The 19,091-nt window shown below is 43.5% G+C and overlaps 1 protein-coding gene across 5 annotated transcripts in view; it reads left to right on the plus strand.

The window, feature by feature from the left end:
• Window positions 1–15,088: 15,088 nt before the first annotated feature.
• Window positions 15,089–19,091, plus strand: part of DAPK1 (death associated protein kinase 1) — a 187,399-nt gene continuing 183,396 nt past the window's right edge. Inside the window, exons 1-2 of one of the 5 annotated variants that reach the window (XM_030294298.2) lie at window positions 15,089–15,156; window positions 16,468–16,637. In XM_030294298.2, the coding sequence (XP_030150158.1) occupies window positions 16,576–16,637 (62 nt within the window). In that variant the 5' untranslated portion in view covers window positions 15,089–15,156; window positions 16,468–16,575. Of the gene's footprint in view, window positions 15,157–15,255; window positions 15,337–15,373; window positions 15,615–15,792; window positions 15,813–16,086; window positions 16,142–16,467; window positions 16,638–19,091 lie in introns of those variants that run through there. The other 4 variants (XM_030294297.1, XM_030294296.1, XM_030294300.2 and 1 more) reach the window with 4 other exon arrangements.

A 19,091-nucleotide genomic window follows, 5' to 3' on the forward strand; every position in this document is an offset into this window, starting at 1 on the left:
CCAGCTAGGGTCAGGAGGCTCTCTTTAGCCTAGGAAAGTCCCCCAGTGGGCTGCCTGGGCACTCCCAGCAGCTGAGAAGGGTAGTCCCCCACTCCTTGAAGGGACACCTGGGGTGAATCACTGCACTATCCCAGGGCCATGAACAAGCTCCTCTCCTAGGAGCAGGGCTTTGCAAGACCAGGCAAGGGCATCAGGGCTGCTCTCCCGAGATAGAGGTCAGGTAACAACTTCTATCTCAAGAGAGAAGGCAGGGCAGGTGGTACACATTGCATGGGGACTGGAAAATGAACCCATGTTTCACAACAAAGCACATGCTACACTCAAGGCCAGGCCTGTGATAGGACCAACCCAGACAGGAGGGTGCCAACTGGGGGCTATGTGAGTGCTGGGGGTGCAGCATGGGTCCCCTGCCCTGCTGCCCTCTCTCTTAGGCCAGCTTGGTGATAAGGAAACACACAGAAGTCCCTGGAAGCTTGGCAGGACTGTCTGGGCCACACAGTCACAGGTTGGGGAGTGCAGCTAAATCCAGAGGTACAAGGCGATTTACTGACCCATTGGATGAGGAGTGCAGTGAGCTGGGTGGGGCGGGGGTGTGAGTGGGGAAAATGAGGCAGGTACCTCAGTTTCATCACCTTTAAGGGAAATCAGGAAAGCAGAAGAAATCTGGCCAGGGTGGAAAAATAAGGATTGATAATACTGTACCTATGCTGGGTATTTTACAGCTTACAAAATTCTATGTATGAGAGAGATCCCGCTTTGCTAGTTTGCTCTGTCCGGAGAACGTTTAAAGAACCACTTCGAGTGAATGCGATAAGTACTTGTATCACAGCCGGTCAGAATGTAGCAACCTCACCCCTCACTCCCTCTCTCAGGCCTCCAGGGGTATGAGCAACACCCTGGGGCTATAAGCAACACCCCGGAGCGTGTGGTTTTCATGGTGGCTGAGCCTCTGTAGATCTCCTCCGCTGAGTGCCCATTCTTTTTTTTTTTTTTTTTTTTTTTTAATTTTTTTTTTTCAACGTTTATTTATTTTTGGGACAGAGAGAGACAGAGCATGAACGGGGGAGGGGCAGAGAGAGAGGGAAGACACAGAATCGGAAACAGGCTCCAGGCTCTGAGCCATCAGCCCAGAGCCCGACGCGGGGCTCGAACTCACGGACCGCGAGATCGTGACCTGGCTGAAGTCGGACGCTTAACCGACTGCGCCACCCAGGCGCCCCATGAGTGCCCATTCTTGTCCAGGAAGACATCCCCAGTAGCCTTTCTTTTCTCTTCATCCTTTTCATTCACAGTGGCATCACCATTTCTTGGAGACTCACCCAAACTGTGAAGATGACAAGACCATGTCACCATTTTAACGATGATACCGCTTTCCTGTTGAACCGAACTGGCACGGTGCGGTAAGGCCCTTGGAACAACCCTCCGATGTGTCCCCTTGCGTCCAGCCCGTAGGACTGAAATAAGCATTTCGTGGAAGAAAACATAAAACAAGGAAAGAAGAGACCTCAGTAGTTGTCACTGCTAATCAAATGTTGACTCTGCAAGAGGTGTGGCTAGAAGAAACTGAATGGCTACTCGTGTCCTCTTGTTGTGGGGCCAAAGCATAGAGTAAAAGGCAACTCATAGGTTGCCTATTAAAATTAAGGGGTTGCCACACCCCTGTCACTACAGAGTGGTTTGAACACCTGCAGGGAAGGCAGGATGATGGAAAATCATCTCCACACGGCCCGACCGACGGATGGGGAACTTCCATTGCTAGCTGCTCACGAGTGGGTCTTTGAGGTTCACACCCCTATTATCTTAACAGGAGGGACATAACCCTTCAGTGCCAATTAACAAATGCTTTATTCAGGTATTTCATGCTTGTAACTATTGAGGAATGTCCTTGCCCAGCAGCTTCCTGCTGTCTATTTTTAGGTACTTAATTAATGGCCTTGCTCGGGGATAAACACATTGTGTTTTCAATAAAATGAGGAAGGTTTCTTAAAAAAAAAAAATGTGTCTTGCATGCCATTATACTTGAAATTGTCCTTCAACAGAAAATTGTGAACAATTATTTTTAACAAAACTATTGTAGTCACAATTGATGAGGATGTTAATTCTGTACATTCTCTGATGACTAATTCAGCCATACCTAGCAGATTTTAAGAAGATGTTTGTACTTTAGGGGGACCTGGGTGGCTCACTAGGTTGACCATCTGACTCTTGATTTCGTCCCAGGTCATGATCCCAGGATCGTGGGATTGAGCCCCAAGTCGGGCTCCGTGCTGAGTGTGAAGCCTTTTTAACATTCTCTCTCTCTCTCTTTCCCTCTGCCCCTCTCCCCCACTTGAACGCTCTCTCCCCCTCTAAAATAAATTTAAAAAAAGAAGAAGAAAATGCTTATATTCTAAATTAAGTGCAAGATGGTATGTTCTATCATATCAGAGCTGTGTTCTCAATACCACTCTGGATAAAATCATGCAACTTTATTGAAATTCCCTTGTTTTCAGCGTACAATTCAATGATGTTTAGTACATTTTATGATTCCTTTTAACAGTGATTATCCCTCATAAAAGCATGTATTGAGTTTTTCCTAATCATGTGAATCATTTCCAATTCAGGTATTTTGGTTGCTCCTGTATCTAGGTTACTCATTTGTACAGAACTCACAGTTCTTGCTGGCTAGGAGATGGAAAGGCCTGGGTTTCCCTGATGACAGATTTTAAACAAATATCTGGTTTGTTATATCTGCATTGCAATGGGAAAACTGAGAAATCTGCCTGGCTGATGCTATTTAACATCACAAAACACTCTAAGGGCAGGGCATGTTATATTAAACATTTGCAATGCTGTGTATAAGTCTGTCTCTTGCAATCATATTTTAAAATGGTTTATTCCATTGTCAAAATACAGTGCATTTAGTTGTCATTAAATACATTTTTCTCTGCTATTTTGGCTTCTGTATAGCCTATCGATCATTGGGAAAGAATGCCATGATGCATAATTTAATGGTTCTGTAAAGTTTGCACCTTAGGAACACCTGTGCATTGGTGTGCTTAAACACCTTGCAATGTGTATTAGAATCCAGCTGATCTAATTTTACACTACTGTGATCCACTTGGAAAATAGGTGGAACTGTGATGCTTTCAATTAACATATATTTTATCCAAAGGGGAAGGAAGAAAGGCAGGAAGGCAGGAAGGCAGGAAGGAAGGAAGGAAGGCCTAAGAAAGAATTACTGGACAGTTTTAATCAAAAATCCATGTGCGGGCCATGTGTACAATACTCAGCAGTAATACAAGGCACATTCCTAAAGACATGAACCCTACTGAGAGGTGAGATCATCAAACATGGGATAATGAAGGCTATCAAAGGAACACATATTTGGGGGTAAATTGCATAGAAAAAGCTAAAGGGTCAAAGCAGCTTAGAGAAAAGAGATCAATGTAGATCATCAATATCAAGGAAAGTTTCATGGAGGTAATAAGCCATGAGCTAGACCTAAAGAATGGTTAATATTCTTAACAGAATGTTTCCAAATTTGGGAATACTCTGGTATATATGGTCATAACTTTGATAGATTGTCATAACCTATATTTATATCCACCTCAATTGACTTAGAAATAGCACATAAATAAAAATATATCCATATGGTTATAAACACAACAATGGACCTGAAAGATATAAAAAGTAGTTTGACAACATCTGGTGTTCTGATGATCTGGGCAAAAACGGGGGTCCAATCACTCAGGGACTCCTGGCTCAACAAATTCCTGACTTGGAGCACACCCCACACATTAAGATATTAAAGTTCTGAGAAGTTGTGCTGAAGAGAAACACTTTAGCTCTGTTTACTTGAGAATTCCCCAAGCTCACCTGACCAATGCCCTTTCTCACAGAATGTACATGTCAAGGAACTCAACTCCATGGGAAATGGATTGGGAAATCGTAATCCACAACAACAAAAAACAAACAATCCAATGTTTAAAATGGGCTGAAGATCTTAAGAGACACCTCACCAGAGAAGATGTATGGATGACAAGGAACATATGAAAAGATGTTTCACATCGTACGTCATCAGGGAAACACAAGTTAAAACAACAGGGAGATACTGTTACACACCTATCAGAATGGCCAGAACCGAAAACACTGACAACATCAAATGCTGGTGAGGATGTGGAGAAACAGGAACTCTCATTCATTGCTGGTGGGAGTGCAAAACGGTACAGCCACTTTAGAAGATAGTTTCTTACAAATCTAAAAGAGATTGAGCAGCTGTACTCCCTGGTATTTACCCAAGTTGTTAAAAACTTATCTCTACACAAATACCTGCACATAGATGTTTACAGCAGTTTTATTCAGAATTGCCAGAACCAGGAAGAAACCAAATGACCCTCAGGAGGTGAATGGATAAACTGTTGTGTATCCAGGCAGTAGAATATTATTCAGCATAAAATGAAATGAATTAAGAAGCTATGAAGAGATATGAAGGAAACTTAAATGCATCTTACCAAGTGAAAGATGCCCATCTGAAAAGGCTGCATACTGTAGGATTCCAACTATATGACATTCTAAAGAGGCAAATCTATGGAGACAGTAAAATGATCAGTGGTTGCCAGAGGCTGTGAGGGCAGGAAGGTGGACAGACGAAGCGCAGAAGATTTTTAGGGCGACAAAACTATTCTGTATGATATTATAATGGTGGATACATGTCATAAATTTGCCCAAATCCATAGAATGTACAACACCAAGAAATAACTCTAATGTAAACTACGGACTTTGGGTGACAATGATATGTTAACGCAGAGTCACTGATTGTAACAAATGTACCACTCTGGTGAGGGATGTTTGATAATAGGGGAAGCTGTACATGTGGTGAGGACAGGGGGTGTCTGGGAAATCTCTGTACCTTTGCCTCAATGTTGCTATGAGCCTTAAAATACTCTGAAAAATAAAATCTATTAAAAACATGCAATTCAGTCAGGCAGGTATTACATTCTAGTGGAATCTGATCTCCCCGCCCCCCCCCCCCCACATTTTGCTAGTTTGCCTGTCTAATACAAAACTTTGTTTAGAACAAAACAAAACCAAAAAAAAAAAAAAAGGAAAAATTGGCATTGAGAGATATTATATGACTTTTTTAATGGCCCAGTGAGCAGTTGAACCCAAATCTGCTCAGTTATAGTCTTGTGCTTGTTCTACAAAGTTCTATCTTACAAAAGCATCCTTATCTACAACCTGAAACCCTCAGAAGACTGATGAACAGATTGAAACAATGTCACAACTGACCTTGGGAGGAAAAAAATAGAAGCCTAAAGTTTAACCTACTCAAATGTGGCCAAATAGAAATAAGGTTTTTTTAATGATGAAAGGAAAATGCTTTATGGTTATAAAAATGTCAATATTGCTCAAAGGCATAGAGATGGTTCCATAGAAATTTGCAATCATTAACCAATTCTGCAAGGATTTCTAGTCTACTTGTTAACCATACAAATCTGTTGTTTCTCCTTAAAGATTGTAACACTTTCACCCAATTCTTACCTTGAAATAAGAGACATTAAAGAGTTGTGGTTGAATGAACACAGTATATGGAGAAAAATCCAACTTAGTCAAACATATATAAGATGTACAGCTCCAGTGTTTCACCTTTTCTTCTGTTGAAGTCCTTGCATTCCATACTGCCTGTCACCTACCAATGCTTCTCAATGTGTGTCTTTGATCATTTTTTTTTTTAAAGTAACCTCTATGTCCAACGTGGGGCTTGAACTCACAACCCTGAGATTAAGAGTCACATGTTTTACTGACTGAGCCAGCCAGGCACCCCGTCCTTGATCATTTTTAAGTTTGATTTTTTTGTTAATGTCTTTACTTATGTTAAATATTGTTTTACTGTCTCTATCCAATTGTTCTGTTATCTGAAGTTCTTGGGAAGGAAGCTATCCCTGTTATGTATGAAATCTGATGATTTGTGATTATGCTGCATTACAGTTTTCAATTGTGAGCTCTTCTTCAGTGGGGTTTAGTATTCTCCATGGCATGGGACAAGAGCAAGTCCCTCCAGAGGAGGTACAGGGCCACTTTCCTGGTATAGGTGATACATGAAGTATCAATTTTAAAGTCAATTCCATTTGAGAAGAAGGCCTGAAGTTACAAATTCTCATGCACTTTATGGTAGATCAGCCTTTTGTCATTGGCCCATGTAAATGGTTGATTTTTATCCAGTCCAGCTCTTACTGAAAGTTTGATCTCTTGGAGAGAGTTTGATTCAGAATTGCCAAAAGTCTCAGCTCCTATTGAAAATCCAATGCCTTATATTTCTGAAGCTGACACCCATCCCCAATGCTGTCAAGATCCACTTGTATTTTCTTAATTTTTTTTCTTTGGTTATATCTTCCTTACTCTCTTTTGGGTGCAGATGTGCATTTAAATGGTGTTTGTTATATGTTATTAGTGTTTCTAGTACCTCACAGCTAGAGGGTTTGGGGGTTCCTTATTCCATATGCTGCCGGGTTCCAATGCCTTTTGGCCTTCACTGCATGACTTCTGTCAGAGACTGAGGGAACAGCTCAGGTTGGTTGGATTTTGGTATAGGCCTTGCTTGGCAACTCTGAGAATTCATAAAACTACTGTTAAGTTCAAAGTTTTCCAATGAACTCGGAAAAGCTGTTGTGTATTCTTTTCTGGGAGCTTTTCTTACATATCATAATAAAAAGCACTTGTAAATTAATTGAGGAAGCAGCAAACAGTAAAGGGAGATATTTTTGGTCAAATTTGAGATCCTTTATAAAAAACTTCTCTGCACAGCAACCCTCGATGTCAACAAATAATATGTGTTGAGTACCTCATACAGTTCTTTGAAGCAGGACTGAAGAATTACAAAGACTCTCGTTGCTTTAAGGAACTTTTCTAAAAGGTAAAGGGGAATCAGCTCAAACGTCCTCAGGCAGATATTGGAAACCTGGCCCTTGCCAGTTACCCCCAAAAGTCCTTCCAGACTCTTATTGTGTCTTCCACACAATTGTTAATGATGAACTGTGCAAGCAATGCTTATTTTACTCGCACACAGTTTTATCTAGACTTTATCTGACTGTAACATTGCAGTTTGTGTGATATTGTACACATGTATATGCACACATACGCACAAAACCTATAAAAATGGAGTGCTGTGGCAGACATGTGCAGTGCATTTATGCCTATTTTTATTAGGCTTGGAGCAGAATTTTACTGTTTTGTATTTTCAGCGTTATAGATGCTGAGCCTTGGCTTTTATGACATAGTTGTGTTTGCTGCCATTATTTATTTCATGCCTGATTCTTGGTCCGGAATGCAACCCCGAATTACCTCGCTCTTCCCATGGAAAAGTGCCATTCTACCATGGGCTGTATGATGCTCTAGTTCCCTGGGATGCATTTTGGCTAAAAGCAGACACTGTCTGTCTATCAGAACACATTGTAGCTAATTCATTACCCTAAAAGGTAATCAATCCAGGAGAAAATGTTCACTGAGCTCTACCATGTGCCTAGCACCATGCTTTTTTAGTATGAGCTTTTTGAGACATTCTAAAAGATGTAGAACTTGGATTTCTAACACTCGAGGCGCCTCCAATTATTTTAAAAGTTTATATAAATGTGGCTTGTAGTCAAGTACCTCATCAAACACCATTTTCGAAGACATGCTAATGTCACTTCAGACGTATTGAAGCCAATTAAAATGCATTTTTTAATATATGGAAGAATCTATTTAGTTAATATTTGAAAAAGTAATCACTTCTGCAAAAATCCCCCATCATGGCTGGGGAATCTATGTTTTTTAAACCTCAAGAGTGCTTAAAGGGAGGGAGTAGGTGGAGGAGTGCAGGACAGGTGGGAAATGCATTTTTAGCTATTTTGCCTTTTTTGGGTAACCTTGATTAGGGACTATTTTTATTGATTGTGGTTGGAAAGCTACATTCAAGGATTTCTTCTAGGAAACCAGCAGGAAATAATAGGAAACCCAAGTAGATGTTTCTTTAAGAGAATTCTAAAGAAATGGAAAATGTGGCTCCTTCTGAATCATCACTGCCTGAGTCTATCTTACCATTATCATTATCAAGCAATAAATAATTACATTAATGGTGAACATTATACTATTAGAAGTAATTCTGGATTTCTAAGATCTTATAAACCCAGTGCAGTGTTCTTGAAGGGTATTTTCACAGAAATTTTCATCATCTCAAAATTTCTTAAAATTGAGAGAAAATTCCAGAAATACTTAAGCAGCAAATTAAATTACACCCATTATTCTTATATAGTTTTTTTTTTCAAAGAGTAAATTTACACTTACTAAATCTATATAAGCAGAAAATACCAATTTTATAGGCGTGTCAATTTAGAGTTCTTGTTGGGAGAATACAGCATTGAACGGGTCAAAGATTACTGCTCTATTTGCAAATCTTCAAACTGACAGAATCTTCTGGAAAGATTTATGACAAGTTTGTCTTTTTAAAAAAGCAACGTTTCTATAAATCCTACCAAACTGCTATGAATAAGGCTGTAAATCACTTCACTGACTTGAATAATGGGACTTGTGTCTCATGAAACCATGCCAAGAAACCTAGAGGCTTTCATTGATATTGAATCTTCTATAATATTTAATACCTATCTGCCCCTGAAAAGATGAATTCTGATACTGACTGAAAATATTTTTTACCATAAGGTTTGCTGTAAGGAAAAATAAATAGAAATCAATGGCATTAAGTCTGATGGTTTTAAGGAGGTTTATCAGTCACCGGCAGAGAAAAAAAATTAGAAGCAATAGAAAATAAATATAATGCATTCACTAAATCAGTGTGCCTATAGTTTATCTGCAATCATGATTGGTACACCCAGTTCTACTGGTTGATTGATCTTGAGTGTTTCTGAATGACCTTTTTCTTTTTTTTAGTCTTGCTTTAAATTTGTTTGACGAAAGAGAAACTCCTTTGAATGTTCTACTCTTCTTCCCAATTATAGCCACACATTCTCTTAGGGAAATGTAGAATCTGGTAACTAATTGCACTAAAAACCCACTAGCAGGTAAACTCCTGTGGGGAGAGAAGGGTACATGTCACACGAACTCCACATTTGCATATAAACGATCAAGTGAGCGAAATGTATACTGCCTAGCGGCAGCTCCGTGTCCCTTTAGTTAGGAACCTGACTGCCATTCTGGGCCATGACTTTTATAAGTGTTGTAAAGTGTTACCAATCTTTGTTTCAGGCAGCATCAGAACCAGAAGAAATTGGGCTGGGCACAAAAGAAATACTGCTGAGGGCAAGAGTAAACTTGTAACCCCAAGGCGTATAATGTCCTGTGGCCTTTCAGATACTGGTCAGTGATTTGCAAGTGTTTATTTATGCCCCAGTTGTCTTCACAAAGGATTTGATGAGGGTCAGAGATGCATTCAATACCTCAGGGTACAATAAATGAAAATTGAAAAGAAACTGAGTCGGAGGGAAAGTAGGGGTAGAGGAATAGGCAAAATCTATGCCATGGGGTCTTAAATCTGCGGTCACATAGTCCAGCTCGGGGGACCAGTGCGGTAAGGTGAAGCCCCAATCTTTAAACCCATGCACTACAAAAAAGGTGAGTCTGGAGCAACGGTGGGAAAAGGGGTCAGAAAGTTGTCTCCAATAACTCACAGAGCAGAAGAACGTGTGTAATGTGCGTTTGTTCTTGTGTTTGTAAATATTTAATTCTACTATAGAAAAGAAAATAAATGGGATGAATCAAATTCACAAGATGTATTAAGCATAGATAAGGAAGTTAGTAACCTATTAGACCAGGAAGACAGGAAATATTCATGATGCACTATATATATAGGCAGGTAAGGCACTCAATATTCACAAGGTCTTAATTCACTACCCACTGGTGATACCCATTCTGGCCCCAAGAAACACAGGTAAAACCCATAGCTGCTCATCAGGCTAGTTGTCAATCTATAGCTGCTGGCCAGGCATACTTGCTCCTCTGTATTTGTTTGGGTTAACATCTTATGTTCCCAAGAGTTCTGCCTCTCATGCTCTTTCTAGTCCTGTGTCCTGTGTCTAGGTGGCCTCAGCTACTTCATGCCTTGGTTCCTCTAGTATATACCAGAATCACCCTTGTCTATCTCATGGGTCTCCACCTCCCCTGGACATCATCTAGATGCCCATGGCACCTCAAACTTCATATCTCCAAGACTGACCTCATCTTCTCTTCCCCCAAACAAGTTGTCCACCTATATTTCAGCCTACAAGTCAGCAATATCTATCTAATCACTTAGCCAAAAATTTGGATATCACCCTGACTCTGTCCTTTTCCTCAAATGCAAAGACCTGTGATTTCTACCTCCTTAAGGTATCTCATTCTTGTTCTCTACCTACCATCTCTGAACGTGTGCCAAATTAATGACAACCCCTAATGGACAAGCTTGTCAAAGTCTATGTTGGTTTATCTCTCCACTGTTATCTAAGTCCCGGGCATGATGGAAAAGACCCTTCTTTCTCTGTTTCTACTTTTTGCCATTTCACTGCCTGAGTTCTGTTGCTTAGAGATGCCTGCATCTGTGATTTTACCCTCACTGTCTTCCTCTGTCTAGATGCCCTCCTCTCTCACCCCTGGCACCCTCCAATCCTTCACCCCATTGCCCACCATTTTATTCTGCCAACTCTTAATTTTTTTTTCATATGTTTTATCAGGATGTCAGCTCCTCCAGGAAACTCCCCTAAAGCCCTAGGCTCACCCCTATCATCATCCTCCTTTCTTGGTCTTTATCAGAATTGAGTGCCCTCCCTTTGTGTTTTCACAGCAGCCTGAGATTCTGCTCTCATTACACTAGCAATCAGGGTCTCCAAGGAAAGAGATAGCCCACTGTAATTAGGATGATTCAAGGAGGTGTGGGGGAACCATAGGGATAGGGTGGGAACCCTAAGGGATGGGGTAGGAACCCCAGGTTAGTAACAATTGATCTGGTACCAACTAGTCCAAACAGACAAGATGAGTGACTGGTTACCAACAGTCTGAACAGAGCAAATCATGCAGAAGAGGTTATCTGATGAGGAGCAGTGACCTTTGTTTTACAGTGACTGAGGCAATCTTTCTGCGAGGAAAATAGGAGAGTGATTCTCCTGGCTTCATTTCTCCTCCCTTCTACTTGACTTCATGCCAGGGTTTCCCAACGGCCAAACCAACCAGTGGGCAGAGGACAAGGAAGTGAATTAAAATAATCTCACAGCCAAGTCTGCCGACCTGTAAGGTTGGAGAAGCACCAAGACTGGCTCTAGAGAAGTGAATGGATGATATCCAGCAAAATCACGCTGTAACAGAACTCTTTACTCATCAGGCTCCTGCATTAGACTGAGTTACTTGAGGACAGAGAATGTTTCTTTCATCTCTGCATCCTCAGTACCTAATATATACTAGATAATAAATGCTTATGGATCGATTCAGAGAATATCGTGAGTTGGACATTACTAGGGGGACTATACTTTCTGAGCTTGCCACATGCTTTTTGGAATCCAGGGAAAATGGAAAACAGAATGAACTTTATGATTTTCACTTTCTGAGAAAAAGAAACATAATTTGTTCAAGAGAGACGAGTTAGCTTAGTGCTCAGTACTGGGAGGGACTGGATTCAGTCATGTGACTTCCTACATAAGAGGCCTTCAGCTGCATAACGGGCAATCCCTCCAAGGAAAGCCACGGGTGCAGAAACGTTTTTCACAGGGCTGTTTAAAAATATAAGTACTTGTACACCTGAAACTAACATAACCCTGTATGTTAACTATGCTGGAATTAAAATTAAAAAAAAAAACAGGCCCTTGATAAAAGCCAAAGACTTGTTATTAAAGAGTAATCCAAAGGTGAACTGAACTAATGTGGACCAATCTGATAGATTTTAGAATATCTTGCCACCAAATGGTTAAGCCTTAGACTTCAAACCTGACCCCCTAAATAAACCTTCAGTGTAGTCTTCTCTGGATTCTCTTTTCTCTTATCAGCCAGCAGAAGAAAAGGACCGACGAAAAAGCTTGTGTGCACTGAGGGACAATGGATCAATCAGAGGGCAGAAACTTGGATCCTTGAGTGATTATGTGGGACCAAGCTCTCTGTCTACCTCCTGCAGGCCTCTGTGCGGAGAGCAAGAAATAGACTTTTAATTTGTTAAAACTCTTAAGTTTTGTTGGGCTTTATAGCAGCAGTTGTTTTACCTTAGTAAAACAATGTTCTAAGTTTTATATTTGAACTTGTTTTAAATGCTATCACCATGATTATCATAATCCACTGTCCATATTCATAATCAGTTATTTTCAGAGAAGCCCTTTCCAGCTTGAATCTCATAATCTGAGGATTACTGTATTGCTGTCTTCCATTTGAAAGATGCCTCATGGAGCCCTTCTTGCTGGAAACATGATAGAAAATATGATAGACAATATTCTGATGTATCTTATAATGTACAAAGCCCTATTTTATGTAATATCTCTCTATATTCTCCCACCAAACTTGAGGAACATTCGTCCCCATTTTGCCAGTGATGAAATTGACACTAAGGTTAAGTATAAAGCGGAGAAAAAAATGGAAACAACTGATATACAGAGTTATTTGAAGATTTATTAAGAGAATGATTTAGTTGGCCTGGCATCTGGCACGTGTTGTTTTCTATCTGAGTCCCTGATAAGTTGTCTATTGCTGTGTAACAAACCACCTCCAAAATAATGACTTAAAACAGAAATAGTCATTGATTCTGTTCACGGAACCCGGTTGTGAAAACAGGAATAGCTGGGGGTGGGGGTGGGGCTGGAACAGCTGGCTTCCTTGGGCTTCTTTCTTTCTGTGGTCTCTCCACATGGCAGCCCCAGGGTAACCATGGCAGCTGAAGGCTTCCAGTGTTAGAGAGAATGAGAGAGTAGAGTGAGAAAGAGAGAGCCAGAGTGAGATATGGAGAAAGAGGGTGAAGCAGAAGTTCTTTGTGCCTTATGATCTAGCCTTAGAAGGACGTTATGCTGTGTCACTTCCCTCACATTTTTTTTCAGAAGCAAGACATCAGGGCCAACTCATAATCATGGGGGGAAAAATTAGACTTCACTTCTTGACTGAATTTTTGGCCATGTTTTTTTTTTTTAACTACCACATTTTCCTTCTCGAAAATGCTCGCCTAAATTAACGCAGACATGAAGCCTGGGGGTAAGAGACACATCCAGAGTCAGCTGTTAAATGGTTCCACCAATATTAGATCCATTTTTGTGACTCCTACCTCCATGCCCTTTTCACTCCCCCAGAAAATCTCCTGTGATTAGCACACCAAATATGGTAGGTAAGACATGTTATTCCCCAAACAGAGATAATCCTCATTGCCTTGAAAAACATACTTCCATTTATTTTGTAGGAAAAATATTACCCAGAAAGCAGTCATCCATGAGTGCTTTCCAAGTTTCTCCCAAACATCCGTGTTTAAAATTCCCCACCCCCAACAGATGTATTCATTTGCATTCCCTCCCCCCAAGATGAATCACTTTGTTGTTGTTGTTGTTATTTTTTGACTGTATTGCTCACCTCTCAAGATCTTTTTGTATTAATTTTCAAACCCACCACTAAGGTAGGTACCATCTCCCGATTTGGAACCTTCCCTTGTTTCTGTCATCATGAATGTGTGCCCTTCCTGTGGACCATGAATTGAAATGTTCTTTAAGAGGACCATCTGATATAAGGTCTGAGGGGCATTCTTTTCTTTCCTTCTTTCTCTCTCTCTCCCTTTCTTTCTTTCTTTCTCTCCCTCTCTCTCTTTTTCTTTCTCTGTCTCGTCTCTCCCTCTTTCTCTCTTTCTGAGTCGGCTCTTCCATTCCGGGGGGCTCTCTTCGGCTCCCTTCTTCTTTTCCTTTGGAGTTATATTAGCAAAGAGGGATGGGATGGGGGAGGGAGGGGGGGGGGCGCGGGACTTCAAGGGAAGGCTGTTCCTTTCTCGGGTTTCCGTTTTTCGCCGGGAGGTAATGCTTCTCCTTGGTTCATGACTTCTTCGGCTTTCTTTCTTTCTCTTTCTTTCTCTCTTCCTTCCTTCCTTCCTTCCTTTCTTTCTTTCTTTCTTTCTTTCTTTCTTTCTTTCTTTCTTTCTTTCTTTCTTTCTTTCTTTCTTTCTTTCCTATAGGCCAAAATGTCTACAGTTGATATTTCTGTGAACCAAAGAGAGTTTAAACCTTCTCATTTTAGGAAATCTAGATTATTTGAACAATGATGTAAATCTGAAATCTCAGAGGGCTCACATATTTTCTGTCATTCTAAGAAGTAAGATAAATTTCCCTGTAGGAGCTTTCTTCTGTTTGGGGATCCCCAGAAAGTCCCTATGGGGAACCATCCTTTCTGTTCCCCAGACCTAAAAGGGTGGTGGGAGCAGAGTGAGATATGGAGAATGGATGAAGAGTCTCCAGGAAATATGGGGTCTCTGTGTAGACCAGCACAGTCTTCAGAAACATGATGCAAGCCCCAAAGGTAGTGTTATATTTTCTAGTAGCTGCATTTCAAAAAAGAAAAAAGGTGATATTAATTTTAATAATAGATTGTATTTAACTCAATATATCCAAAACTATCATCCAAACATGTAGTTATTACAAAAATATTCACAAGACTCTTTTCATTCTTATTTCTATACCAAGTCTTGGAATCCGAGATACTTTTTGAACACTTCACTCTTGACTAGCCAGCCACATTTTAAGTCATCAATAGCCAAAAACATATTGAAGAGCACACATAAACCCTTCCTCTCTGTTGCTTCATTGGGCCTGTGAGACGTCAACTCTTTCTTCTCTGGTTGCATGTCTTATCATTCAGATCTCAGCTAGACATACCTATTCCGGAGAGGGACCTTACGACCCATTCCCTCTCTGCCCTACTCTAGCCTGTTCTGTGTTACTGTCTCCATTGAGCCGATTTCTTCCAAAGTGATCTTATTTGCTTACGGCTTTTTTTCCCCCTGTCTTCTCCACCAGAATGTAAGTTTCATGAGGGCAGGGTTTTTTGCTTTTTGTTTTTTTTTTTCTTTTAAATCTATTTTGGTCTCCGAGTTCCCGGTGCCCAGCACCGTGCCTGGCACACGCGGGGCGCTCATTTCACATTTGCAGGACGGAGGAATCGCGTATCTCTGGAACGCGGCGGCCGTGGGGGGCAGCCGAGCGGCGTGCACAGGTGGAGCGCCCACGGCGCGCGCGGCTGCGCTCCCCCGGCTCCCGGGTGGGTGTCGGTGAGTGGGTGTGCGCGGGGGTGTGCGCGGTAGAGCGCGCCAGCGAGCCCGGAGCGCAGAGCAGGGAGGAGCAGCCAGAGCGCTGCGCAGAGCCCGCAGCGCCGGCCGGGCCCGGCAGCTTGGAGGTGGGTGGGCCGTGCCGCCAGCCCGCTCGCGGGGTCCCCATTGGCCGCCCGCCGGCAGCCCTCCGCCAGGAAGGCGGCGAGGAGCCGAAGAGCTGCTCCCGAGCCGGAGGGGGGAGCGCCCGGCCGAGCAGACGCCGGGGCGGACGCGCGGGATCCGCGCCCCCCACCCGCCCCCTCCCCGCGCTCCCGCCGCCGCCGCCCCGCTCGTCTCCGGCGCTGGCGCCCACGGCCGGCCTCCGACAGCTCGGGAGGGACTCGGGCAGCTCCTGGGCGCCCGGGTGAGTGGCCGCGCGCGCTCCCCGGCTCCTCCCGGGCCCCGCCGCCCGCTTTTGCTTTCGCGGCGGCGGCGCGGCGGGGTTTGCCCGGGCAGCGCCCAGGGCAACTGGGAAGGCCGAGGAGGGGGCGGCTGGACTGAGGGGGAGAAGTGGGATCGCAGCCAGGAGGCGCCCCCAGGCCCGCGGGCCGGGTGGGAACAGGTGGCGCGGGCCGGGCCGGGCGCTTTGTGTCGGGGCGCGGAGACCGGGAGCAGGCGGCCGCGCCTCCCTCGGCCGCTCCCTTTCCTCCCCTGCTCCCCCGGGCGGCCGCGCGCCGGGTCGGCCGGGTAACGGAGCGGGAGTCGCCAGGAATGTGCCTCTGGGGACTGCCTGGCTCGAGGGAGGGGAGAGGGTGGCCGCGGCTGCCGGGGAGTGCGGGAGCCGAGAGGTGGCGCGGGGGCCGCCGAGCCTCGGCGGGCTGGAGGGGGATGCTTCCAGCGAGGCGCGTTCCTCCCGGGCGCGGGCTTCATTCTTCCGCGGCGCCCCCGGAGGTGGGGAGCTGGGTGGGCGTGTGTGTGGAGAAAGGGGAGGCGGGGAGGCCAGTCACTTCCGGAGCCGGTTCTGATCCGCTCAGAGCGCCCTGCTTTCGGGGACGCGGACCTTGGGGTGCGGTTGCGCCCGGCCCCACGCGCGCGCGGGCGCTGCGGGGCCGGGGGCGTCCCTGGCGCGGGTTTAACAAAGGGTGCTCCTCTCCGCCAGGCGGGGAGGGGCAGCTGGGGAGAGGTGGGCTTCGGCGAGGCGAGCGGCTCTTAGCTTGGGGAGGTCCTCTTCCTTTCCGGGTTGTCATTTTATTATTGTTATTGCTCTTATTTTAAAGGGCTGGAGACTGATGCATGAGGGGCCCACGGAGGCGCAGGAGCGGTGGTGATGGTGTGGGAAGCGGAGCTGAAGTGCGCTGGGCTTTGCTGAGGTGTGACAGTTTATCATGACTGTGTTCAGGCAGGAAAACGTGGATGATTACTACGACACCGGCGAGGAACTTGGCAGGTACAGGGGGTGCCGGAAGCGCATGCCACTGGGTCGCGGGAATGCATAATATCGGGGCAGTGGGCGGTAAACAAATGCAATTTGAATCAGGCGGCTCCCTCTCCCTTCGAAGAGATGTGCAAATTATAGAGAAAGGAGTTACTAGCCCAGCGCGGGCTGGAAACCAGAAATAAACCACCTCATCCAAGGGGCTAGGATGGAGAGGCGATTTCAGTGATTACGGTGCAGAGGGTATTGATCAAGACCCCTGGACAGGAACAGATTTAATTGTCTGCAGTAACTCTTGTCAGCGTTTGCCCTTCCGAGATGAGGCAGACGCTAAGGTATGTTTGCGGCTGGAGTTAGGTCTTCTATGTGATTTAAACAGAGTACAAACTAATTAGTTGGCTTTTAAAATCTTAATACTTTCTTTCTGCATTTTCAAAGTAACACGAGCAAGTAAGTATTGGTAGATCATATTTGGCGACTTGCCAGATGCTGGTGTTGGGTTTGGATTTTGAAACTTCCTCTAACCAGGAATTTAATTACCCCCTTGGTGTTAGTGGTTGCTTTGGTTTCATTTACAATGTTAAATTTTTAACAAATAAATGACGGAGAGTCTAATAGGGCTGTCTGGATTCAGAGCATTGCTTTGGGAGCTGTGTCTCTGTGTGTAAAGTCGTTCAGTTTCTGGGTAAACAAAGAATGATTATTTTGAGGCGGCTCGGGGCTGGCTCAGTTTCCCCTTGACTGGGTATTTGACAGGGTGTGTTGGTTGAGCTCTGGTCCAACTAGCAGAAAGCTGTTTTCACACCTACATTTAAATTCAACGTAAGAATTTGATTGTAGTGTGTTTGTACTGACTAAAGGATCTTGAAACAAAAAGTGTGTATTTACTTACATTTGTATCAAAATATATATTTTTCCATATACCCCGGATGTTCTGATGCAAAGCAGTTTCTTTACTAGAAAGAAATTCAAAAATACCCACACCCCAGGTTACCTAATGAGAATTTCCACTGTGGAGCTTAACTAAATTTTTTTACAAGTTTAAGTAATAGTGCAGAATAAAAGCAATTTTGAAAAAAGTTACTGTAATAGAATATTTCTCTGTGTGTTTTGTATCAACTCAGGACATCACTGAGAGCCTGCACTTAAGAGGAGCTTCCCATCTATTGCAGATTTACTGAGTGAATACTTTAGAAAGAAAGCTCTCAAAAGTCATGTTTCCTGGATATGTTTAAGATTAAGGTTTAAGGGTGTGCGGTTGAGGTACTTGGTTTAACTAGAATTAAATCACTCTATTCCTGCGGTTTTCAGCAAGATGAGTGGTATATGGAGTTTTCCTTTGAGAGTAGGGGAAAAGGGTAGAAAAATATATTTTAATTCCATTTGTGTCGTGTGGCCTGCTTATAGAAATTCTCTTAGAAAGAGGAGTGATTAAAATTAGACGAGCTGATTGCTTTATGGATTAAGTATATGACCTTATTTTCAGTAGGATCTTTTGCTAGAATTATGTGTTCTGAGAAAGAAAAAAAAAGTGAAGCCTCCCTGAGGCTGGTGGGGGAGTTTGTAATCTTTATTTTGTGGGCGAGATGACAGGCCCTCTTAGCTGAGCTGGGAGGTGGCCTGTTCGTTTATCAGTGCATTTCGCTTTGATTTGGCCTCAGTCTTGTTTCCGTGAATAACTTTCTCCCTGCTGTGCAACACTAACTGACACCTTGTTTGCTGAATAACTTAATTTATGTGACCTGTGAATTTGGAGGAAGGGCTCTGAAAAACTGGGAGTTGGGGTTTTTTTAAAATAGAGCACAGATGCCTATATCCATCCAATACCAGCTGCTTTTGCTTTGCCTAGAAATGGGGGAAATGGTTGATTGTAGGGGGAAGTTTTTTTCCAAGTGCTGTGATTTTTACATCTGCCTTGGAAATAGCCACTTCCTGAAAACAAGTCCTGACTAAGGCAGACACGAAGAAAAGAGGCTGCTTCGTGTGTCACACAAATGAAAATGGGCAGTTATTTAGCACCAATGCAAGGCTGATCTAAGCAGTGAGTGATACAGGGACCAGCGTATCGATTCAGCACTTGACCTGGGTGTCTTTAGAAGTCATCTAAGTGATAGCTACTCTCCTAGCTTATGAATATGCGGAGACCAAGTCCATAGCGAGAGAAGGGAAGATGGGTCCACTCAGTAGTGTTATTGTTACTACTTTACGTTTAGGAAAAGCAGGAGCGTGTGTATGTATGAGTATGTGTGCATGCACATGTCTGTTGGTCTGTGTATGTTAGTGTGTGTCTACCCAGGACTGTGCTACCCAGGGCTGCTGTAAAAGCTCTCTGTCCCTGTAAAGAACTTTATAAAGTATTCTGGTTATTGCAGTGGTGATCCAGCAGACAGACCATGGGAAAGATATCTGGTTTCCAAATCTACCTCTGCAACTTGCTAGCTTTATGACCTTAAATAAGTCACTCAC

This window comes from Lynx canadensis, chromosome D4, assembly GCF_007474595.2.
Source record: "Lynx canadensis isolate LIC74 chromosome D4, mLynCan4.pri.v2, whole genome shotgun sequence".
Classification (NCBI taxonomy): Eukaryota; Metazoa; Chordata; class Mammalia; order Carnivora; family Felidae; genus Lynx; species Lynx canadensis.